The sequence below is a fragment of the Equus caballus genome, chromosome 9 (assembly GCF_041296265.1).
Source record: "Equus caballus isolate H_3958 breed thoroughbred chromosome 9, TB-T2T, whole genome shotgun sequence".
Classification (NCBI taxonomy): domain Eukaryota; kingdom Metazoa; phylum Chordata; class Mammalia; order Perissodactyla; family Equidae; genus Equus; species Equus caballus.
Genome location: NC_091692.1, coordinates 80982172 through 81008169, shown reverse-complemented (window position 1 = coordinate 81008169; position 25998 = coordinate 80982172). Strand labels below are relative to the sequence as shown.

At 38.2% G+C, this 25998-nt stretch overlaps 1 protein-coding gene and 1 long non-coding RNA gene across 4 annotated transcripts in view; one reads left to right on the top strand and one right to left on the bottom strand.

Moving 5' to 3' along the window:
- ATAD2 (ATPase family AAA domain containing 2) overlaps positions 1–11678 on the top strand; it is a 66557-nt gene extending 54879 nt beyond the window's left edge. For 2 of the 3 annotated variants that reach the window (XM_023648918.2, XM_023648920.2), the window contains exons 21-28: positions 789–985; positions 1550–1709; positions 4399–4521; positions 4627–4770; positions 6288–6683; positions 8244–8377; positions 9457–9585; positions 10334–11678. In XM_023648918.2, coding sequence (XP_023504686.2) covers positions 789–985; positions 1550–1709; positions 4399–4521; positions 4627–4770; positions 6288–6683; positions 8244–8377; positions 9457–9585; positions 10334–10378 — 1328 coding nt within the window. In that variant the 3' untranslated portion in view covers positions 10379–11678. The remainder of the gene's footprint in view (positions 1–788; positions 986–1549; positions 1710–4398; positions 4522–4626; positions 4771–6287; positions 6684–8243; positions 8378–9456; positions 9586–10333) is intronic. The other variant, XM_023648919.2, reaches the window with a different exon arrangement.
- Positions 1–25675, bottom strand: part of LOC138915445 (uncharacterized) — a 50895-nt gene extending 25220 nt beyond the window's left edge. The window contains exon 1 of the long non-coding RNA XR_011421389.1: positions 25463–25675. This is a non-coding gene — a long non-coding RNA (uncharacterized lncRNA). The remainder of the gene's footprint in view (positions 1–25462) is intronic.
- Positions 25676–25998: the final 323 nt, after the last annotated feature.

Here is a 25998-nt window from a genome sequence, read left to right as displayed (position 1 = left end):
CAATGCATGTGGAATTTGAGCCAGAATTCATAGTATAGCCCCCATCTGTCTTTCCAAACCATTTTTGGCACTTCTGTTCTCCCTCCTTTCCCCCACCTCTTTCCTTACAAAGCACTCTTATCTTTAAACCATACACAATATATTCCTGCCCTTTCATAATTTCGTTAATACTTACTTTCTCTCAGTATTGTTTCTATACCCATCGCCCATGTCTGCCTAAGGAACTACTCATCCTTTATAACTCATTTTTTGTTCCCTAGTATAGCGAGGCAAAATTAATTTTCTACCTTTATGACCCACTGTACTTTTTTCATACTACATGACATTGCGGTGATGTTATGATTATATGTCTTACTCAATAGATTGTAATCTTATTGGGGCAGCACTGTCATAGCCCCTTTTTAATCCTGAGTAGTCGGTGCATATCTGTTTAATCAAAATTAAACTTTTGTTATATTTGAAAACATATCACAATTCTTTATTAGTTCAAAGTCTTTTTCACTGTTAGAATATTCTTGGAAATAATGCATTTTCAAAGTTTTAATAGTCTCTTAAATGATCCTAAAATGGAACAGAGGATGATTTAGGAATTAGTATTCCAAATGACAAGTTATCAGTTATTGCTGGGGGGGATGTAGGGGTAGAGATTATGGTAGCACTTTAGTATTCCAAATCTTCTGAGTTCTGGCAGATGTAAGGAGGATAACTCCTGAAAGCCTGGTTGCTGTGTGCACTGAATCATTTAATATGATGGGAGTGTAGTAACTAAAATCTTCTATTATGTGAAGTTTTGCAGGCCTTGGAGGTGCTTCCAGTAGCACCACCACCTGAGCCAAGACCACTGACTGCAGAAGAAGTGAAACGACTAGAAGAACAAGAAGAAGATACATTTAGAGAACTGAGGATTTTCTTAAGAAATGTTACACATAGGCTTGCTATTGATAAGCGATTCAGAGTATTTACTAAGCCTGTTGACCCTGATGAGGTATTAATTTAGTCTTTGTATCAAATGTGTTCTAAACTATAATGCTTCAAAATCAGAATATTTGAATTGTTTGTGATTTCTTCTCTATTTTATTAACTTGTTTTTTCTGTACAGAAACATGTTAAGTAGTGTCCTAGACAAATGGAGACTTCAAGAGCTATGTAACGCATTTTCCTTTCCTACAGAGACTAGGCAACGAACTTTGGCCCAACCCAGACGTTCTAGAAGCAATTTGAGAATGTCTTAATGCTACATGACATTATTCTGACCTACATGGTTAGAGTGAGCTGGAGAGTGAGGTCTTAAGTTGACACTGAAGGATGGGTGGCATTTGGATGAAGAAAGTGGTATAGGATGTTACTGGAGATATAGGTGCCCAAGAGTAGCAGTAAATGCAAAACAAAACCAGCCTTAAATAGAGTCAAAGATTTCGTATTAATATATTGTCATTATCTCTTACATATTCATTCTCTCTCCCCTATATTCCCTGAAAGAGAAACTTAAGTCAAATGTTTTTTATGTTCAGAGTTAATTTAATGATTTGGTCATTTGCTTGAATTTTAGGTTCCTGATTATGTCACTGTAATAAAGCAACCAATGGACCTTTCGTCTGTAATCAGTAAAATTGATCTCCACAAGTATCTGACTGTGAAAGACTATTTGAGTGATATTGATCTAATCTGTAGTAATGCTTTAGAATACAATCCAGATCGAGATCCTGGAGGTGAGCATTAGTGGATTTTTTTTCAGGGGCTGGAATGGGGGCTGCTGACCCCCTTATTGAGGGTTAATTTTATGTCAGGTGCTATATTATAAACATTTTATATTCACAGTGCCATTTAATTCTCACAACAACCTTACCCCTCATTTTATAGTTGAGGAAAATTAAGTTTAGAGAAGTTTAAAAAGTTATTCAAGGGCCGGTCCGGTGGCACAGTGGTTAAGTGCGCACGTTCTGCTTCAGCAGCCCAGGGTTCCCTGGTTGGGATCCCAGGTGCAGACATGGCACCACTTGACACGCCATGCTGTGGTAGGTGTCCCACATATAAAGTAGAGGAAGATGGGCACGTATGTTAGCTCAGGGTCAGTCTTCCTCAGCAAAAAGGAGGATTCGCAGCAGTTAGCTCAGAGCTCATCTTCCTCAAAAAAAAAAAAAAACTTATTCAGAGTCACACTCCCAGGAAGTGGTAGAGGCAGAATTTGAATACAGGTTTTTTTCATTCCAAAACCTCTGTGTTTATCAACAATTACATGATATATCCTCTAATGGGACACAAAAATTGCATAACAACTTAGCTTGTTTTCTTTGTTAGCAGTGCTCTTTCTCAAAAAGTGGAAAAGTAAACACTTCTCTGTAATAAAATAGGTTTGAAAGGATTTTCTTGGTTAAGACCATTATAATTTTTATTAAAAAAGTAATGCAGTGTAATACTTGGTAATAATAATATTTTAAAAACTAAGTCCCCCATTTACTTTCTCCAAAGATGAACACTGTTAAGTTTGGGGATATTTTTCCAGCCCTTTTCTATGCACATACTCATTCCACCCTTACCTACTCAGTCTATTAATAAAATTTATAAAGTAAGAGATTTTTTAAATGATATGATATATTCAGATATCTACATATTTGATATAAACTTGTCCATTTCCAAAAAACATTCTTTCTCAAGTGCTTCTTTTCCCTAGCTTTCTAGAAATTGTTTTATGGAGGCAGTGTCCTTAACTCTTTCAGTGGATAATATGTTTTTTAATAGTTGTGTTTCCTGCATTAACTCTCTCCTCCAGTACATTGGCTTTTGGTTTTTATAGTCATGTGTCGCTTAACGATGAAGATACATTCTAAGAAATGGATTGTGAGGCAATTTCATTGTTGTGTGAACATCATAGAGTGCACTTACACAAACCCCGTTGGTATAGCCTACTACACACCTAGGCTATATGGTACTAATCTTATGGGACCACTGTTGTATGTGTGATTTGTCATTGACTGAAATGTTATGTGGTGCATGAATGTAAATTGGTAGTACTTATCAATTAGATTGATTAGCATAGGAACCTACTGAGAGTTTCTTCAACAGTTGAGAAATCCACTATTCTTCCCTTCCCAGTCCTCTGTCCCTCCTTCCCTGGCTTTTCTGGATAATTTAGAGTTCTGGAGTTAAACAATGGAAAACAGGCCACCAAGCTGGGAACACCTCTTAATTGTAGAAAGAAGGAAGCATTTACCCTGGAGGCAGAGGGCTTTTTCTGTTTCATTGCAATCATGCTGCTGCTGCTTCTCTTTCTGTTCATTGTGACAATCTAAAATTACTTTAGGGCCGGCCCGGTGGCACAGCGGTTAAGTTCACACGTTCCACTTCTCGGCGGCCTGGGGTTCGCTGGTTTGGATTCTGGGTGCGGACATGGCACCGCTTGGCACGCCATGCTGTGGTAGGCATCCCACGTATAAAGTAGAGGAAGATGGGCATGATGTTAGCTCAGGGCCAGGCTTCTTCAGCAAAAAAGAGGAGGACCGGCAGTAGTTAGCTCAGAGCTAATCTTCCTCAAAATAAAATAAAATAAAATTACTTTAGACCAGTGGTGTTCAAACTTTAGCAGGCATCAGAATCTCCTAAAGGACTTGTTAAAATACAGATTGCTGGGCCCCATCTCCACAGTTTGTGATTCTGTAAATGTAGAGCCTGAGAGTTTGCATTTCTGAGAAGTTCTTAGGTAATGCCAGTGCTGCCACACTTCGGAAACCAATGCTTGGATGTGCCCTGCCTGTCTTCAGTCCCAGATGCCATGTTAGAAGCCCCCTGCAACATCCCATCTGATATGGTAGCTATTGCTGTCAGCTATAACCTGGGTGTGAATATTGCAACCTACTGCCCTGTGAAGGGGGCTGATCCAGGCATTCAAGCTATCTGCCTCTGCATATCCCAGTTTACAGTACTTGTATTCTGAGTTTAGTATTTTTTCCAGTGTTTCCTGTGTAGGGTTGCTCTTTCATTGTTGTTCAGTTTTTCTGTCAATGTTGTACCGTCCTCAGTATCTCTTCCAAAATTTTTTTCACATCCCTTGTTCACATTAGTGAACTGATAGCCTTCCTTACTGTTTTTGTTGTTATATTGTTGTGTTGTTGTCTGGTCTTGCTGTTGTTTGATTCTTATATTTTTTTGGTATTTCAAAGTGATCTAGATAGGACAGAGCAATCAAACTGTTTGAGTTTACTCTGCTGTATTCAGTCAGATGTCCAGACGTCAGATTAAATACCACCAAAAACAGAATAACACAGTTCCAGTAACTTACTATTCGTGGTAAAAGTAAAAAAGAATTGTAATGACTGCACTCTTAGCCCAATATGCTGAGTGTATTTTTGGTAAATTATTAAAAGGAGAAACTTTAAATTGTATTCTTTAATCATTTCTCAGATCGTCTTATCAGGCATAGAGCCTGTGCTTTAAGAGATACCGCCTATGCAATAATTAAAGAAGAGCTTGATGAAGACTTTGAGCAGCTGTGTGAAGAAATTCAGGAATCTAGAAAGAAGAGAGGTAGGAAGATGATTTTTCCTGAGAAAAAGATGCTTCTGCCTTTTAATCAGTCATGTAATTGTGAAATCAGGAAATTTGATTTGATATCTCACGTCTGTTTATAAGGTTGTAGCTCCTCCAGATATGCCCCATCTTACTACCATGTGATGCCAAAGCAAAATGCCACTGCTGTTGGTGATAAAAGGTCAGATCCAGAGCAGAATGAAAAACTGAAGACACCCAGTACTCCTGTGGCCTGCAGCACACCTGGTAAGTGTGCTTGGGTAATTTTTATGTAGGGGATTGTAACTTTATTCTCTTCTAATGCTGTTTACTTTTTCCCTCAGTTTCCTTTGTTTATATTGGTGTAGTAAGTTACATTGATTTTGTTAATATTAAGACAACTTTGCATTCTTGAAATAAATCCAGATTCCTAATGATGTACCACTTGCAATCCCGGTTCACCTTCATCTAATTGTGGCTGACTTGATTTGAAACTGATTTTCATTTCCTATGAATCCTGGTGTATTTTCTGTTTCTCATTATTCTTAGGGTATATCGCCACAGGGTACCAACCCAAACGCTGTGGGTTTTCCTGAGGACTCCTTTCCTTGGCAGGCTCTGAATTCCAATTTTTGCTCTTTAAGCCCCATGAATGTCAGACTCTCCTCAGCTTCTTAGCCTCTCAACTATTCATTTTTCCCCACATATTTGGGTGTCATAATTCCTCAATGCCTTGTTAGATCTCCAGTGCTTTTAAACAATTTTTAAAATTCTGCGTGTGTATGTATTTTACTGGAGTTGGAACCTTGCCTTATTGTATTGCAGGTTTATCCATCCAGGGGTAATTGATTTGAAATAAAGTCCTTCTTTTGTAAAACTGGGAGAAGGAAGCTGGGTAAGGGAGGATTAGAAAGGCAAACCAGCAAGAGACTTCCACTGCCAGAATGCTTTCGGTCAAATCAACTTTAAGCAAGTATATATATGGAAATTGAGGACATGAAAAATGACTCCCTTAAAACAATCCATTCCTAGCTATATACCCAGCAGGACTGCATACATTGTGTTCGTGAAAAGACATATATAAGAATGTTCGTAGAATCAATATTCATAATAGCCCAACACTGGGAGCAACCCAAATGCCCATCAACAGTAGAATGGAAAAATAGGGATTATTACACAACAGTGAGGATGATTAAACTTCAAGTACTGCAATAGTATAGATGAATCTCCCAAACATCATGTTGCTGTGTGGTTATACTGTGTCTAGTCTAGAAAAAACATTTAATCTCTGTATATCTTAGTTTCTTCCTCTCTAAAATGATGTTATCAGTAGTAAGCTTGATCAGGTTAAAATGAAATTTCAATGAGTTAGTACACATAAAGGGCTTAGAAGAGTTCCTCTCATATGACAAGCACTCAACAAGTATGGGCCATTTCTAATCTTGCCCTTCCTCCAGTTTATTCCTCATACTACTGCCAAAGTGATCTTTGTAAATATAGACATCAAACGGATAACATAATTGCCCTCCTTAAAATTATTCAAGATTTTAAAAAAATTATTCAAAATAGAATCCCAACTCCTTAGAATGACAGGTTATTGCCCACTTCTCTACCTGCTTCTCACCGTATTCTCTACTTTTGTTTCCATATTCTACCATACAAAAACTACAGTGATTTCTCAAACTCTCTATCCTCATATCTCAGGAGCTATTTTTTTCGCACTTACTTAGACTTTAGAAAATTGTTCAATATTCTTTTATCCTTTTTCTTTACATTCTTTGAAGCCCAGTTGAAGAGAAAAATTCGCAAAAAGTCGAAGTGGTACTTAGGCACCATAAAAAAACGAAGGAGAATTTCACAGACAAAAGATGATAGCCAAAATGTCGTGAGTGACAAAATTGAGAGTGATACAGAGGAAAATCAAGATACAAGTGTAGACCACAATGAGACTGGAAACACAGGAGAGTCTTCAATGGAAGAAAATGAGAAGCAGCAAAATGCCTCTGAAAGCAAAATGGAATTGGGAAATAATACTTCGAGTAATTGTAGTATTGAGAATGAACTTGAAGAATCTGGGAAGATTACAGCATGTACAGAATTGAGGAAAGATAAGATTGTTTGCAATGGAGATGCTTCTAGCGCTCAGATAATAGATACTCCTGATGAAAATGAAGCAAAAGGTAAGTCTTTCTCAAGTAAACAACTTACTGATTTTAAAAGATGTTTACTCAGAGTTCTTAAGCAACTAATTACCCTCTCAATTTCTTCCTTTTTACGTGTCTTTCATAGTGCAGGGGTTAATTAATTAGGAAAAAATACCATTATCTTTACTTAATGACTATTGAGCTAGTAAATCACTATTGTTAAAAGCAAACTGTAGCATCAAACAGACGTGGATTTTAATCCCTAGTCCATAGCTTAGTAGTTTTGGACCTGGGCAAGCTTCTTGACCTATCAGCCTCAGTTTTCTCATCTGCAAAATTGGGGTAGATAGTTGCAGGATAATGAGATATTTTGAGGATTGAATAAATAATCTATCTAAAGCATGCAGCTAAGTGCTTGGCTGTACAGTTTTTAAAAGCTGGCAGGATACTGTCTTATTTTTAAGCAAGATAAGCAGTTTCCTGTGATGCTTGCTGAGTGATGTAGAACTGTTACTTACCTCTGTCATTCCTCTATCCCTGTTGTGGGTTAAGTCCAAGATTATTTACATTTATTTCAGTGATCCTGCTCCCAAAGTTATTCATTTGGAATTGTTGTCTGTCTGAATCTTCCTGGACCTTTGGAAGTAGATTTGTTTGGTTTTTGGAAAAGCCAAACATTATTTAGTCTTACAAAGCAAAAAGAGGGGTAACAATCACTTTATTTTGGTCAAAAACAAGTATTGACTAAGTTAGAGACTGGTTTTTTCCAGTGGCTTATATGCTGTAGGTAAATCTTTTTCAAGGACTTCCTTGAAATGAGTCCTAGTGTGAGTAATAGCAAAATGGACTAGGACATAATAGCCTTTCCAGTGTGGACATTTTAAATGTTAGTCCTCCAGCTATATAATTTAGTATGTTTTGTTTGGGTTCAGAGTTGTTTTATTTTTCTTTTATCATTATCTTTTTTCAAAGGACACTATTTAGTGGGACAGGTAGTTGTTTACATATCAGGAGATTTGGGTTCTTGTCCTGGTTTTTACAACAGCTAGGTATGTTGGCCTTAGGAAAGTCTCTTCCCCCTTCTTGGCCTCATTTTTCTCATCTGTCAGTGAGTAGATTGTTAGAGATCAGGGATAGGCAAACTTTTTCTGTAAAGGGCCAGATAGTAAATATTTAGCCACATAATGTCTGTCACAACTACTCAACCGTGCCAGAAAATCCACATTGACTTGTGTGTGTAAAATAGGTGTGGTTGTATACTAATAAAACTTTATTTATAGCAGTAGGCCAGATTTGGCCTAGGGTATTAGTTTGCAGCTCCTATTCTACGTTACTGAGGTCCCTTCCAGCTTTTAAATTCTGAGTCTTATGCCTGAGTAGAAGGATCCCCTAAAATTCTCAATTTGAGAAATACTTTCTCAAATGTCCTTAATTTTTCAGTAAGTGGCAGCATCTTAATCTTACAGTGAAGTCAATATGCCAGAATTGGTGTTTGTGTCTTAGTAAATATATCCTGCTATTTAATCTGTCTAATATTTATTTTAGGCACTATAATGTCTGTGAACCAAATAATAGTCATGTACTTTTTCACTGTAGAAATGTGTGTTTTGCGAATGACTCGAGCTAGACGTTCCCAAGTCGAACAGCAGCAGCTCATCAGTGTTGAGAAGGCTTTGGCGATTCTTTCTCAGCCTACCCCCTCACTTGTTGTGGACCACGAGCGATTAAAAGTACGTAAAGTGAAATTGTAATGCTTTCATTGTGCATGTTAGTAGCATAACCCACCAAAAGAGAGGCTGTGATAGTACATTGTGTCAATTTGGCATGCAATAAATAATCATCTTTTATGAAAGGATAAACTTGGTATGGAATAACTTTTGTAAAGGCGCTGGTTGGAGATGGCTAGTGTGTTTATATTATAGTTTTTAACATACTTGTCTACATCATTGATCCCATAAATGTTTTAATGACCAGTTCAGTTGGTTTTTACTTAACCGTAATGGCATATTTTTGTTGACTGTGATATGTAATGATGCCTGCTAGGGCCAGACTTGAAGAATCACGGAAATCCAGTGTGGTCATTTCAGTTGTGAGAAAAACACTGAGCAATGGAAAATTTTTTTATAAGAGAAAGAACCCTGACCTGGTGAGGCAGTTCACCATTTATGTACCATCTCTTTTTTTTTTTTTTTTTAAAGATTTTATTTTTTCCTTTTTCTCCCCAAAGCCCCCCGGTACATAGTTGTGTATTCTTCGTTGTGGGTTCTTCTAGTTGTGGCATGTGGGACGCTGCCTCAGTGTGGTTTGATGAGCGGTGCCATGTCCGCGCCCAGGATTCGAACTAACGAAACACGGGGCCGCCTGCAGCGGAGCGCGCGAACTTAACCACTCGGCCACAGGGCCAGCCCCAATGTACCATCTCTTTTTGTTTTACATAATGAATTAGTTTTAATCTACTTGTAGTACCATCAAATACCTTGCAAAAACTGCTTTTTTTCCTATTAGTCTAATTTGAGACTATTTTTTAGTTCGTAGAGATTTATGGCTAGAAATTGAAATTGGCAACCTGCTCAGCTATAGTTTTTAGAATGGGAGTTACCCAGGGCTGAGGCCAGGATGATAGAATACTGATAGCTAACAACGGCTAAATGTCAGAGGCGCTATTAGAGGCTGCCGTGTCTTGTCAAATGATTTGGTCTGCCCTCTCTCTGGCTTATATGCTAGAAATTCCAAGAATCTTCAAAATTAAAATAATCTCGTCTTGGGGAATTTATCTCTTAGGTATGTAAACACTCATGTTTTCTTTTAGAATCTTTTGAAGACTGTCATTAAAAAAAGTCGAGAGTACAATATTTTTCAGTTGGAAAATTTGTATGCAGTAATCAGCCAGTGTATTTATCAGCATCGCAGGGACTATGACAAAACAACACTTATTCAGGTAAACTAATCTATATAATAAATTAAATGATTTTATAAGAATTTTTAGAGACCATTTTTTCATATGTGGATTATGGATTATTTCTAGGTATAGCTGAGTTCCATAGTTTTTTTAATCTAGCACTTCATTAGTTTGTGTTTCTTTAATAAAAAGTGGTCCTATAGTATCAGTAAACTGTGAAAAATCTTTATTTTATGTGTGTATTAATGAAGATATATGGCTCCTTTTTAAGGTAGACTTAAGATAGACCTATTGGTCTTTACTTAATCTTGCTTTATAGTGAGCGTTAGAGTACTAACTTTTAAAAATAGATATTGAATGATACCTATATAGTATAATACATATATTACTGGTACCTACTAATATGTAATATGAATAGGATTTAGTATGCTTACTAAAGTATACTATGGTACCTACATAATATAATATATGTATGTAATACTAGTGCCTATAAAATATTAATATCTATTAAGTGCCTTGATTATAACTATTTGAAATTAACATAAGATGAACACATCTCAGACTCATTTCAAAGGGATTTAAATAATGAAGTCCCATCAGCAATATCAATAGATGTGATAGTCTTAAATACTGAACTAAATTTCTATTTTCACTGTCAGATATATACATGGGTAATAATATCCTTAAGGTTGTTTACTGGGAAAAAAGAAAAACAGCAATGGAGTAATGTTTCTTTAGCTTTTTCGATATTGAAACTTACTATTTTTCCTTCCTACCCTTTATCTAGAAAATGGAGCAAGAGGTAGAAAACTTCAGTTGTTCCAGATCATGATGTCATGGTATTGAATATTCTTTATCTTCGTTTCCTATTTAATCCACCTTTGTCGTGTCCACATAACTGATGCAAGATGAAATCCTGCATCTTTAAGGAAAAGATTAAAATAGTAAATAAAAATAAAAATATTTAAACTTTCCTAGTATTTATGTACATATGTAAGATAAATTACAGAGATAAGTGATAAATATTGGCAGTTGGATTGAACAAGGCAGAGTAAGAGTAATGCTGTGGCATATCAGTAGTTGAAGTGTGGCCAACTCGTAATGAAGTTATTTTGATAACTAATGTTTTATGGCATTTACGAGTAATTAGTGACATCGACATTTTCTGTTTTAAGCACTTTTAATTTTATCCTTCCTAAAAATAGTTTATTGTACCAGACTAGAAATTTACTTAACCATTGTGTCTTTGCCATTGTTTTTGTTGTCTTTGTCCTCCTTGGTGCCCATCTCTGATCTGCCTTTAGCTTCCCCTGCCCATTCACTTAAAAGCCAATGTTCAAGTCATGATTTGCAAAAGGACATGAACAACTTCTGGCTGCACCACAATTCTGTACTTGACTGTTCAAAATTAATGCTTTTTATATAAACATTTTTCTAATCCTGATTTGGGTTAATAGAAGTTTTAAATATTTTTTGGGTTATTTTTATGATTATACACACAACAAATGTATTAATAACTACTTTGTTAAACAGCTTTTTAATACCACAAAGTTTTTATATTTGCAAACTGTTTATATCATTCTAAATTTATGCTTAGGTTGTATTCTATAGATAGCTTCTATATACAATTATATAAATATAAATATTATAAATTTTGTATTAATGATACCAAAAATATATGTCTTTCTTAAAGCAATAAAGCCATTCATCACCATGCATATTCTTTTTTTTTTTTTTAGGAGACATTCTAATATTAGTTTGTAAAATAGCTTCTGTTGGAAACTTGTTTCAAAGGAATAGGGAATAATGATCTCATATGAGAGATTCCGGATTCTAATACAGGTTCAAAGTTGAGCTGCCTTTTGTTATTGATTTATGTGGATATTGTATTTAAAACTTTCTAAAACCGAGTAATTCAGATAGCTTAATTAGTAGATACTATCTTATGTAACGCATAAAGCAATGTCAGTCACTGGAAACATTTAAGTACTATGTGTATATTCCTGAATTCACACACACACATATATACTCATGTGTATTGAAGTTTATTATAACTTATTCCAGATGCATCTTATGTAACTAGGATTTCATTTTGTATGTATAGCTTCTGTAATAAATTTTAAAGGTGAAAATTGCGTCTCAAAATTATTTGTTTCTTCATTATTTTAAAATGTCCTAAAGATAATTCAGTGCAAAACAAGTGCAAAAATCTGTTTCATTACTATTCATAATTTAAAATGCTGTTCACACTGGAATGTTTGTATGGTATATGTTCTCTAGCTACAAAGACTAATGTGTTTCCTGTCCTTTTCATGACATACTGTCAACAGACGTAGGAAGTAATATGTCTACATTTCTATGTAGACTTTCAAAACCATGCTAAAATTGTAAACCTAGAATGTTTTTCTCATTTTTTTGCTTAAAAGTGCAGTCTATTGTAAGTAGGCAAGAAAAAGAAATAAAAGGCATCCAAATTGGAAAGGATGAAGTAAAACGCTATTCACAGATGACATGATCTTACATGTAGAAAATCCTAAAGAATCCACAAAAAATCTGTTAGAGCTAATAAATTCAGCAAAGTTTCAGGATAGAAGATCAACACGTAAAAATCTGTTGTATTTCTGTACACTAGGAATGAACAATCCAAAAAGGAAATTAAGAAAGCAATTCCATTTACAGTAGCATCTAATACAATAAAACACCTAGGAATAAATTTAACCAAGGAGGCACAAGATATGTACACTGATAACTACAAAAATGTTGCTGAAAGAAATTCAATAACACCTAAATAAATAGAACGACATCCTCTCTTCATGGGTTGGAGGACTTAATGTTGTTAAAATGGCAATATTCCCCAAGCGATCTGTAGACTCAGTGCAATACTTACTTACCATAATCCCAATGGCCCTTTGAATTTTCCTAAATTCATAATGGAATTGCAAGGGACCCTAAAGAGCCAAAACAAGCTTGAAAAAAATTTTAGAAGACTCATACTTCCATATTCCAAAACTTATACAAAGCTACGTTAATGAAACTGTGGTACTAGCATGAAGGACAGACGTACTTATCAATGGAATAGCATTGAGAGTCAGAAGTAAATCCATATATCTATAGTCAATGGATTTTTGACAGTAGTGCCCAAGACCATTCAATAAGGAAAGAACAGTCTCTTCAACAAATGATGCTGGAAAACTAGACAGCCACATGCAAAAGAATGAGGTTGTACTTCTACCTCACACCATATACAAAAATTAACACTAAATGGACTAAAGACCTAAATTTAAGAGCTAAAACTACAAAATTCTTAGAAAAAAACGGGCAAATTTTTATGACCTTGAGTTTGGCAATGATTTCTTAAATAGGGCACCATAAACACTAGCAACAAAAGGAAAACTAGATAAATACAATTTCATCAAAATTAAAAACAATCATGCTTCTAGTACAGATACTATCATAAAGAACTGTTAAAACTCAACAACAAAAAGAATCCAATAACGGATGTGAATGTTTTCGATGACAACAATTTTGAGGTGTTTGGTCAAGTATATTGGAAGATGCCCCTCTTGAGATTTGTCTGTTTTTCTTATGATTTGATTGGGATTCTGGATTGTTGGGAGAAAGATCACGAAAGTAAAGTGATTGTATCAAGGTTACATGTTATCAATGTGATTTATGACTTGATTGACCTTGATCACCTGCAGAAGTAGTTTCAGGTTTGTCCATTGTAAAATTGCCTTCCCCTCCCTTTTCGTGTTACACTTTGAAAGATTACTATGCACAGCCCACTCTTAAGGAGTGGAGAGTTAGGCTCCCCTTTGCCTTTTTGTTTTTAACTGATTCTGTCAGGGATCCCTGTAAATATGCACTATGGGATCAGTTGAGGTTATTTCAGACTCACTTGTCTTCACTACACGCACATGCACACACAGTACTTTGTTGCTCAAAATATTGCAATTGAGAGAGTGCTCCATAACATAAGGGACTTTGTTAGGACTTGAATTTAAGGTAACTACTTTTTGCTGAGGGATCCTGTGGGCGTAAAAACTCACTTTATATTAGGACATTAAGAAAAAGATTGCCAGTTTGCCTCCTAATATCCATTCTCTCATTCCTTGTAACAAAGTCCTGGAAATAAGTAAAAATAAATTAATTCATAAAATAATAAAAATTTTCCTGCTGAAAAATGTTTTCTTCCATTGCAGCAAGATGTGACTAAGTTCTGGCCAATGAAATACAAAGGAAAGTGAGCACAATTTCTAGGAAAGCTCTTTGAGAGCCCTCTCTGCCCTTCTGTGCTTCCTTGTACCTGCTGCCTGAAATATATATGTGTATATTATATAAATATGTAAAATATATATAATAAAATATATATTATACAAATATAAAGTGGCTGTATATATATAATGACAAGGAACTCTAGAAGCTATCTTGAACTATGAGGTGACCTTAAAGATGGAACGCAAGCCCTACTTCATAAAAGTAGAAAAAGAGCCTTGCTCATGATCACTTTAGGGGATTGCTGTTCAAGCCCTTAACTGTATCTGGACTTACTTGAAAGAGAAATAAACTATCTTGTTTAAGTTGCTGTTGTCGAGTGGATCTCCATTATTGAGAAGGGACTGCAAGAAAGGATACATAAAGAGTTGGGGACAATATTTTTGATGCTTAGGGACTCAAAAGGTCTTATTCAGGACTTGCTGTTTATAGGAAGTAAAAGCTGGAAAAATAAGAAGACAGTGCCTCCTTGAGCACACAGGTAGCGTGATCAAATGGACTTGAAAGCTTTTCTTGGATGGTCTAGAAAAGTGACAGGCTAGAGGAAGGAGAATGAAAAGGAAGTCTTCAGAGGTGTTTTTGTAAAGGAAAGCTTAGTAAGGCCTTGTTTGGTAATACAATGCACCTTAAAGATAATTCCGGAGTTGTAAAGATAAACTCTCAGGGGATCGGTGGGGATATTGACAGCGATAGAGAACAGGTGCCAATTTCAGGGATGAGTTGGGTACACTTGGAAACATCTTGATTTTCGGGTAATATAGGGATGCTGGAGAGGCAGAAGACAGTATAGTCTTCCTAGTCTATATTTTGCACCTAACTTTCGTGGTAGACTGAAACATGACCATCCAAGACATACCTTCATCCTAATCCTGGGAACCTGTGAATGTTTCCTTTAGTGGCAAAATGAAAAACGAGAGCGTTTTTTAGAAGTAATTAAATTAAGGATCTTGAGGTAGAGTGTCCTGGATTATTTGTGTGGGCCCTAAATGCAATCATGTATCCTTATAAAAGGGAGACAGGGAGACTTTAGAAGAGAAGGCAATGTGACAGTCAAGTCAAGGATTGGTGTCATGTGGCTATAAGCCAATGAAATGCTGGCAGCCAGCCTCCAGGAGGTGGAAGAGGCAATGAACAAACTCTCCCTTAGTTCCTCCGGAGGAGAGCAGCCCTACCCACACTGGTTTTGGCCCAGTGGGACCGATTTTGGCCTTCTGGCCTCCAGAACTGAAGGAGTTGTGGTTGTCTGGAAGTACCAGTGGTGAGAAAGAACCACCATTTTAAGTCACCTTGAGATGAGTCTCCCTAAGAAGAAGAGGAAGTTGTCATGAGAGTAAAATGAGGAAGGAAACGAAAGAGGTTCTGAATGGATTTTATACGGAGGGGGATTTCTCACCTTGTGGTAGGAGTGCTGCCAGTTTCAAAGCAAAAGGAAGGAGAATAGCTTTGCTTGTTTTTCTCTTGTTTTAATCAGGGAGAAGGGCATGATTGGAATGGGGCAGGACAGGTTGCAAAAATACTTCTTCAAACTATTCTTACTAAGGCCACTAGTGACTGCCATTTTCCTAAATCAAATGTACACGCCTTAGTCTTTTTCATACTCTGCCACTCTGCATCCTTCCGTGACACAGAGCGCGTCTTTCTTGAAGCGAGTTTTCTCCTGCCTGCCGTGACGCTACGCTCGTGGGTTTCCCTCCGGAGTCCAGAAAAGAGCTGCTCTGTACTTTTTTTCCTTTTTGATGACCTCCCTCTACTCTTAGTCTTCATGTTGTTCTCCAGAGCTTGATCCTGAGCTCTCTTCTCTCTGCGCTCTTTCTCCAGGTGTGGTTCCCTGCTCTCAAGGCTTTAAATACAGGTATTTCAACTGTATATCAACCTCTCCCAAATTTATATTTCCAGGCCATATCACTTTTCTGAACTACAGACCAACACATTTTGATCTTTCCTTGAAACCTGCTGCTCCTCCCAAGTTCCTCTTTTCAATGAATCTACCATCTACTACCATCCATCCAAACGCCAAAGCCAGAAATCTAAAGCTTCCCTCTCTCTCAACTTCCAATCCATCACCAAGTCCTGATTTTCTGCCTCCCAAATACCTCTCAGATCTCTCCATTTCCTCCCCGGCTCTCTCAACCCACTATAATCACATGCCTGTCCTACAGCAAGAGCCTCCTGATGAGTCTTGCTTATACTCTTGCCCCCACCATCCATTCTCCAACCAGTAGCCAAAATATTCTTTTAAGAAACTCAGATCTGATGCCATCATTTGCTCGTGCTCATTAGTGCTTCCCATTGCTGATGCTTGTTATGGCTCCTGCCTACCTCTCAGCTTCATCTCCCCACTTTTCTCCTGGCCCACAATACGCCACCCATGATAGCTTTTTTTCAGTTCTTTTTTTCTACCTCTAGGCTTTTCAAAATCCTCTTCCTATTCTTCATTTCTCAGCATAAAAGTCACTGTCTTGGAGAAGTTTTCCTGACCCTCCTCAATCTAAGTATTTCCTATTTTAATCTCTCATTTAATCCCCAATATTCTTACATGACACTTTTCGTAATTTGTAGCTGTATATTTTATAATGTTTATTTGTTTAATGTTTGTCTCACCACGAGACATAGGCTTTTTAAGGTCAGGAGCTAAGTTTGTTTTGTTTTATGACTGTAGATCCAGCCCTTACCATAATAGGACCATAGGTGACACTAAATAAGTCTCAGTTGACTTCATGACTGGGTAATGGATAAGGAGAGCAGAAGATTAAGGAGCAGAATAGGAAGATAGGAAGTTAATGGAAAATGGAGGCCCATGGGGGCTATGGTGAGGGGAAGCCCACACTTCAGAAAAGGAGAATGGGATCTACCTAATAGCGTCTAAGTTTTAAAAAGACACAAAGTCATCCCAATTTTATTTTTAGGAGCTGCTTCTGTTAGATTTATCCAATTCCAAGGCTATGTAAGAACACATTTTCACTTTGGTTTGCTGAGAGTTAATTGTCCACGTATTAGGCATCCTCCTGAGACTGAAACCCGTCTAATCAATAATTGTATTTTTTTAGCTTTTCATAGTCATTCCATAAAATGACTGTGAAAAGACTGGAAGGTTGTGGGGTTTTTTGTTAGTTTGCTTGTGTGAGGAAGATTGGCCCTGAGCTAACATCTGTGCCAATCTTCCTCTATTTTATGTGGGACACCGCCACAGCATGGCTTGATGAGCAGTGTGTAGATCCGTACCTGCGATCTGAACTGTGAACCCTGGGCCTCCAAAGCAGAGTATGTGAACTTAACCACTATGCCACCGGGCTGGCCCTATGTTTTGTTTTTTGACTAGCTCTGGAAACAAGCACAAAATACCAAGAAATATATATGTATATGTAACTATATATTTATATATTTACAATAAATTATATTTAAAATAAACATAAGATAGAATTTATATATAAATTAATTGTTTATTATATATAAAAATGAATTATATTTCTATATAAATAGTGATAAGAGAGTAGCTATCAGTTAAAGTGTTGGATTACGAATAGATGGGTTTTATTGGTTAAGATTCTTTTGGTTGCAATCAACAGAAATTCTCTCTGGCTAACTTTAGCAAAAAAGGCGTATTTTTGAAAGGATGTAAGTTATCTCGTGGATGGTCAGAACAACCAAAAGTCGCTGGAGAGAAACAGGGCTGCTCTAATTGTTATTAATGTGACTCAACAGAGACACCCAGACCCAGTGTTTCTCTGTTTTAGATTTCCAAGTTTCCCCTAACAAAGAATTGGATTGGTCTTGATGTCCTTCCTAGCTATGGCTAGAGACCAGGGCCATATAATTTAGACATTGCTATAGGAAACCCCCATTATAAGGAAGTGTGAACCCTGCAGCTACCCTAAGATTTGTCTGTCATAAAGGTTAACAAAGCTGCAATTACTGACATAATTTCCAGTATCCATTTGAGCCAGTTCTCTGAGACACACGTGAAACTCTCTCACCTTGTGTGCAGTTTGCACACTGTATCTTATTTAATCCTTACAAAGACCCTAGGAGGTAAATTCTAGTATTATTTTCATTTTACAAATAAAGAAAGGCTTAGATAGATTAATTTGCTCAGTTTCACACATAAGTGGCAGAAGCAGGACTCCGCTAGGTCTGTGTGATTGAAACCCATGTTTGTAAGCACCTCCCCTGAACAGACACTGCAGGTGCCCTTCTTATATGCTCTTGGCATCCAACATTCAGGTACGTGCCATTGGCAACCTCCTGCAAACATTTGTAAACCACACCTGAGGCTTTTCTCATGGTCCATGCTGGATGTAGGCTAGAAGTGAAGGGAAGTTAACATGCCTGGGAATAGCTGCCATCCAGACATAGATGCGAGTTGGGACAATTCTGAGGTGTGTTCTACACGTTGTCTCTAGGTTTCCCATTGGGATTGAGGCCCGAGTCTCAGAGCAATCACCTGCCCCAAACTGCGCTCTATGTTAGCTTCCTTCCCTTCCCCAACCCACTCCTCCACTCCCCTGCTTGTATTTCTCAGCATCGCCACCCAAGTAACCCCTTGCCCTCGCATCCTTTACTCAGGGGATGCTCTAGGGAGAACCCAACCTAAGCTCCCTTGATAAAAAGTAGAAAAATATGAAACGCCCTGACAATAACTATAAAATTTTTTTAGGTTTCTCAGCTGTTATTGAACCTCACAAACCAGCATTATTTCCTTAATATTTTATTGTGACGGCCTAACAATTTTATTTTCAAAGTTCTTCCCATTTCAAAGATTATCTTAATTCTTTTGGAGCAATGTGGAATTATGTCTTTATTCTGCTTTTAAGAGGAGAAATCTGGAAGCTTCATGTTTAGGCTATGTAATTTTAGTATGCAAAGGTTGGGAATGAGATCACTACATTTGAGCAATCAGCCCTGCCAACATCCGCGCTCTGGCTGGGAGTCAGAGAACAGCACTTAACATGCAGCGAGAGGGCTCCGGGAATACCACTACCTTCAGAGCACACGCCAAATCCAAATGATTTCAACATTCACAAGATAAGGGACTGGAACCCTTAATGGATCAAACAGTGCCCAACATGGGGCCCCTGAACATGCAGACGTTGTGAGCTACAAGTGTTGGTTTAAAGGACCATTGTGAAACTTCAACTGGCTTAAAGATTGACTGGGGGGAAGAAAGGGTGGCTCGTTGCAATAGATAATGTATTCATGAAATAATTTGGAAACTGATTACGTGTGATGAATCCTAATTATAGCTATTTACTGTGCTGAATATTTAAGAAAAGCAGGGTCTTAAAAAAAGACACAAGGTTTTGCTTTAATCATTTAGGAAGAAAAATAAGTTACCGAATCTTACGTTCTGTAATTATTTTTTTCATTCAGTTTACGTGTTTTATATTTAGGAACACAGCATATGTCTCTTCTGTTTCTTCCTTAAATTTTTCTTGTCTCCTTCCCCCCCCACTAGGGAGAAAATGTAAATTACCACCATCACTCAAATGAATTCCCTGGTTTCTTCTGAACCTTCACCTCACAGCTGTTGCATGAAATATAATCACTAAAATACTAGCTAAATGAAAATGTCTATCCAAAATGACAATTTTCTAATATTCTTACACAAAATAACCTTGCAGGAGAAGAAACAAAGATAACTGAACGTATTTTCTTTCATCTAAAAATAGCTAATCTGGAAATACATCAAAATGCTAATAGTGGTTAGGAAGAGAGAACCATGGATAGAGTCTTATCTCTATTTTTTTTAAGTTTCCGCAAAGTGATTATATTCCTTTGGTAATACAAATGTTTTATAAAAACATAAAAGTTACTTTTAAGCTCTAGTATTTATTTTAATTATGAAATCTGAAATATTTAAAGGAAGGTAAAAAATCAGAAAAAATATTCTTGTGTATCTAAACTGAAAAATTATGTCCGTGTATTTTTATATTATCCCTAACTGTCTTTGGGCAAGTGTTTTTCAAAAAAGTTGTTAAAAGTCTGCAGACCTATCTGTGTGCTCAGAAAGGAGATGTGTAACCTTTGGGTACATGCATAACATAAGCCTAGTGTTATATTACCCTGCTGGCTGTAAGCTGCCGACCTCTCATGCAGCTATGAAGCAGAAGGGAAAGAAATGTGTAAGGATGAGGGAAATTGCAAATTGAGAAATTAACTTAATGACACGTCCAAGCCAACTGGTCTGTATTTTCAATTTATAACATTCACAATTAAAATGAGATAATGGGAGTTAAACTCCATTACAAATGACAAGACACAACACTCATATGTTATTATTAGAGTATTTTAATTGTAGTTATGAGGGCAGGGACTATTTCTGTTTAGTCCAATTAATATTTGCTGAATTTATGTATATATGTATTACTGAGGACCTACTGTGTGCAAGGCATTAGGAGAGAGAAGAATGAGATGTGGCCCCTGCCCCCCAAAGAATGTACAGCACGGTAAAATTACATATCAACACACCTAAATTGCCTCATACTTCACTAAAGAAATTAGGTTTGCCTTTACTTTATCATCCAAGGCTGAGAGGATGGACTATTGACTTCACTCTGGTGGAAAAGGAGGGCCTGTGGAATCAATATGGGTTTCAATCTTCTTGAACATCTTCTCCACAAAAGATGCCTTTGTTAAGGTAACATGGCCGAGATATTTACCTCTCACCAGACTGTCCTTGTGCTCCTCCACGTTTCCGGTGACTAGGGCTGATCAAAGAACTCTAAGCAGAAGTACACGTGTCACTTCTAAACCGAAACATTTAATAGCTGGTGGAAATCTCACTTCCCCCACCCTGGGCAACCTGGAAGACCTGTACACAACATAGCCCAAAAGAGGAAGCAGCCTGGATCCCCGAGCCACCATTCGGTAGGGAGTGGCCCCAGAGAGACACTGAGAGCTACAAGACAGCTCGATGAATGAGAAATCCTGACATGTGAAGCCCAGGGTAGCTGGGTTTGTTACAGCAGCACAGCCTAGTCTGTTTTGACAAACAGAAATACTAATATACTCACTTAATGGTTGTTGAACCTGTGATGGAGGAATCAGTGTGAAGGCGAGACTATGAGATCTGTTTTCTAAAAGTGGCCAAAAATTGATGTGTCTTTCTGTGCTGATCCCCTCCACAAACAGTGGAAAAGATGTGACCAGCTGCCAGCCCAACCCAGGCCCCTTCTACCCAATATTTAAACCTGAATAACCTTCTGCCCCCACAACTTGTGGGACCCGACCAAGGCAATCTTCTTGAGCATCAGTTTCTTAGTCTATAAAAAGGGGGATGTAGTACTAATATTCATAAGATTGTTTTGAAAATTAAATTATATAGAAAAACACTGAGCTGGGGGCCTGGCAGGGAGGGATGCTTCATAAGAGTTGTTTGCCTCCGCTACTCTTTACCTGAGGCCAGCGGTTCTCAACAGTGACTGCATTTTGGAATTATTAGGGAAGCTTAAAAAAAAAAAAAATCAGTGCCCGTATCCCACCCTAAACCAAATCATCAGAATCTTTGGAGGTGGGGCTGGAGTATAGATGTGTTTTTATTTTTTTAATTTTTTTTCCTTTTTCTCCCCAAAGCCCCCCGGTACATAGTTGTATATTTTTAGTTGTGCATCCTTCTAGTTGTGGCATGTGGGATGCCACCTCAGCGTGGCTTGATGAGCGGTGCCATGTCCGCGCCCAGGATTTGAACTGACGAAACACTGGGCTGCCGCAGCAGAGCAAGGGAACTTAACCACTCAGCCACAGGGCGGGCCCCTAGATGTGTTTTTAAAATGTTGAGAAACATTGCCTTAGGCAATGCGTAAGTGAAATATTTGATTATATATAATCTAAAATAAAGCCTTCATAATAAAAGAAAACTTCAAAGTACATAGTGGGACCACTTTTTTCACAAACGTGGAGCTTTATAAAAGGCTTATTTATAAATAGCAGACACAAAGAGTCAATAAATAGTTACTGGATGCTCTCAGGGACTGAAGGGCATTCCGATAAGCAGAACTGCAGATAAGCCCAGTGATGTTGCAACGGAAAGAACAGGCTCAGATACCATTTACATTGTTTATAGCGATGACTGTTTTCGTGTTGTTATGGGCTGAATTGTGACTCCCTCAGAATTCACATGTAGAAGTCCTAACCCCAGCACCTCAAAACGTGACTATATTTAGAGATAGGATCTTTGCAGACGTACTTAAGTTAAAATGAGGCCATTAGGATTGACCCTAATCCTATATGACTGGTGCCCTTATAAGAGAGGAATCTGAACGCAGACATGTACCGAGGGAAGATGATGTGAGGACACTGGGGGAAGACCACCGTCTGTCTACAAGTCAAGGAGAGAGACCTGGAACAGACCTTCCCTTACAGCCCTCAGAAAGAACCAACCCTGCCGACACCTTGGTCTTGGACTGAGGGTCTCTGGGACTGTTTCTGCCAGTCTGTGGTACTTCCTTATGGCAGCCCTAGCAAACCAGTACACCTGTGCACAGCTGAAGGCGTGGTAGGTGTTTGGTCAGTGGGTGGGAGAAATAGCCACCCTGATTCCACTTTATCAAGAGCTGTTCAGAGAGGAGGTGGGTTTTTATACGGGCCCGGAAGTTGAGTATTTTGACTATATGATGGGACGGTAGCTTAAAATATTAGAGAAGGCTGCCTGTGTCCGGGTAACGTGAGTGACTGTGTCTGCTGGCTCACACCCATCTTCTGAGGAACTGCCCTTGCTCACAGCCTCTGCTGCCCACATAAAGCTGCCCTTTCCCCCCAGGTCTGCCCACCCCTCCTGCCATGGCAGATTGGACTAAGCGAACTTTTTAAGAAAAGATGTGCTGGACCAATCAGATTCTCTCTCTCGATTTTGAAGTTGGGACACTGAGAACCAGGCCATTTAGCTCTAAGGAACAAAGACTCCTAGGTTAAGGCCACTTGGCTGGGCCACGTTCTAGAGGAATCTTAAAAGGAGAGTCAAGGGAGGAGAGGATGGAGTGCACATGCAGGGACAAACAGTAGCTTTCGCTTCTTTGGTTGAGCCAGCTTGAGCGGGATTCTGTACCACAACCAGAAGAGTGTTAACTGGAACATCATGAAATCAAGATGAGAAAATCAGTCACCCCTGTGACCAATAGCCAGCCAACCACTGGAGGTGTGACTGAGGCTGTCCTAGATGAGCCAGCGCCTGGATGATCCACTGAAGTAAGAATGATTTCATCCTGGACTAGGCAGCCCCTAGACAACCCACCTGCTAACCACAGATGCATCAGTGAGTCCAGCCAAGATCAGCCAAACCCTGCCCAGATCATCAGAACCACCCGGCCAACACACAGACTTATGAGCTAAATGATTGCTGAGGCTTTTAAGCCACTAACTTTGGTGGATTTGTTACGCAGCAACAACTGCTATTGTAGAGAATCTGGGACTTGAACAGAGGACCATCTGACTTCAACACCAGTGAATGCTCTCAAATCTTCTGCACACTGTCACCTGGCGAATCCAATGCCTTCCTTCTGGGAAGCAGCATATGTAGCATCGTCATTAGATTTTAGGATCAGTCAGCGTGGGTTCAAAACCCACCTTTCCTTGCAGATTACTGGGCAACTGACTAGGCAGGTTACCCTCTCTAAACCTTGGCTTCCTCATGTTAACTGCAAACAATACCAACTACCTCCCAGAGACACCAGAAGGGTAAAATGAGATAGTATATCTAAAGTGTCCAGAGTTTAGTGAGCCATGAGGTTTCCCGGAAGATGGAAATCTGCAATGGGTCCAAAAGTTCTTGATGACTGAAGTAGAATTCCCCTTCAGTGTTGATGTCCAACCAACTCACAGTTCTAGGAATGGATACCTCTTCTTAGAGATAGTGACTTTTTATAGCTTGTAATTCTTGGTTCTACAAGGCTGCAATAAGTTTTCCCCCAATTATAACCACTTTTCTAGATCACTATTTCTCAAAGTGAAGGGTCATCAGCTGCCTGTCAAATGTAGATTCACAGCCTCATCCAGACCTACGGAATTAGACTCTCCTGGGGGACGCTACATTTTAAACAAAGTTCCCTGATAATTTTCATGCACATTAAAGTTTAAGACCTGCTGCTCTAGACTCCTCTGCTAAGACTTTAAAACACAGCGAAAACTAGCATTTTCTTACTCTAGCATTGCCTTCTGGTTGGATGTTCTCCTAAAGTTATTTGCGTCCTAAGATTTTAAGTCAAAAAAGATACACTGGCATCTTTTTTTCAGAGAGTGTTGACATAGACACTAACTTGTTGGTGGAAATAGAGTGCACACCGATGAATGAACCAACCCAGACGACACCATGATTGTTTTCAAAAGAGGTGTATCAACATGTTACTCCTTGAACAAACACTGGGAAATCAGTTTTTCCTATTTTTCCTCTTTTGAGTCTATAGTCCTATATAGAAATATATGGTCTCATACTGGATACTGAAGTATGGGAAGAGTGGAGTGGGAGGACATTTACCAAGAATATTAACTCGTCCTTATTGTTGTTATTATCAATAACACTATTATTTTCACAAAGCAAGCATTCAAAGGAAGAGGGAATGACCTGACCCTGAACTGACTTTGAAAGTTTGTTCAGCCTGAACTAGCTTTAGCAGGAATGTTCTGTCCACCTTCTGAAGCAGCCGTTAGAGGGAATTGTGGGAGTGTTTCACTAGGGCAAAATTCTCAAATTCACCTAACTATAGCTAAGAGTTTAAAGTATGTTAGCTTGATGTCTTTTTGGCTGATCTGTTTCATGATATCAAGTTTTTTAGGAGACTTTGTCACCAAAAGTAGAAAAAGGAAAAATAAAAACAGAAGGAAACTACCCCAAAAAGTGCTGTTGGAAGCCTGTTCCTCTTAAGCTGACACCAGTGCTTCGAACTTTTGATTCAAAGCTCTTGAATTCCCTACAAATATTTTTTTTCACTGTTGCAAAGGTGGACGAGGCTCTAAATAGCAAGAGTGCTGTGCTTTTTAAAGCCTGCTGGACAACTTCTCATCTCTAACACTACTGAAGTTTTGCCACACCAGACTGTGTATGACAAACCGCAAAACATATGCATAAAAAAATCTAGACTCTTCTAATTGAGCCAATCCTTGGGTAAAATCTTACTTCTGGAGTCCCACAGCTGTTGAAATCAGTCATATTTACAATTTTTACAAATGAGTTTATTTTAATAAAAACAAGTTACTCTGAGCATGATCTCTAAACAGATTTATGTGGGCTGGCACAATCTGCTATGCTAAACATATATTCATAATGCTTAGGTCTGCAACCAATTTTTTTGAGTGTGATAACAGTCTTGCTTTGTAAAAGGATACCAAATAATTGGCAGCAATTCAGCTAAGGACACTGTTCTCAGCACTGTGCTATTGAAATTCTTTTCCTGGACAGAATTGCCCTGTGGGCATGGCCCTAAATTGGAAGGACTCTGGGCTACTGGCATTGGGCAGTGAACCAGGCAGACAGCTTATAGAGAGAAGGAGGTGACTCTATAAACTGGTACTACAGAAGAGGAGGAGGAGGATGGGTGGGAGAAGAGGAAGGAAGGAAAAAAGGAAGAGAGGGAGGGAGGGAAGAAGGGAGAGGAAGAGAGACGGAGGGAAGGAGAGAGAAGGGAAGGTGACATTTATATTCGTCAATCCGTACCTTTAAAGGGGTCTCTTTATGTCTCTCTCCTTGATCTCTTCTCACCTCTCCTCTTGCTTGATGTTTTTATGCTCATGTTTTTTGCTTGGTTTCTAGACTGTAATCTCCTTGAAGACAGAAATATCGCCTGACTCAGCCTGGCAGCTCCCACAGTGCCTGATATAATACGCTGGTGCTCAAAAACCTGATTGTTAAATGCATGAACGGAAGAATGAATTTCTGTATCTGAAGCGTTTCCTTTCTTCAAGTCCTAAAGCAGAGGTTCTCGGTGGGCACAGTACTGCCCCCTGGGGGGCATATTGAAATTTTGTGGGGGCAGTTTTTGTTGGGTATTGTTCTCATATTGGTGCCAGTGTATTTGTATAGTGAAAAACGTATTATCTTTTATTGATGTTAGTATTGTATTTTAGAATAAACTACTTTCCTCTTTTTTGCCTTTGTATTAATAGAACATTACATTGGTTTCTTGAAATTATTTGTGTAGTTTACATTATCTATGAATTTAATTCCGGGAGTGTAAAGTGGTATTCAATTTT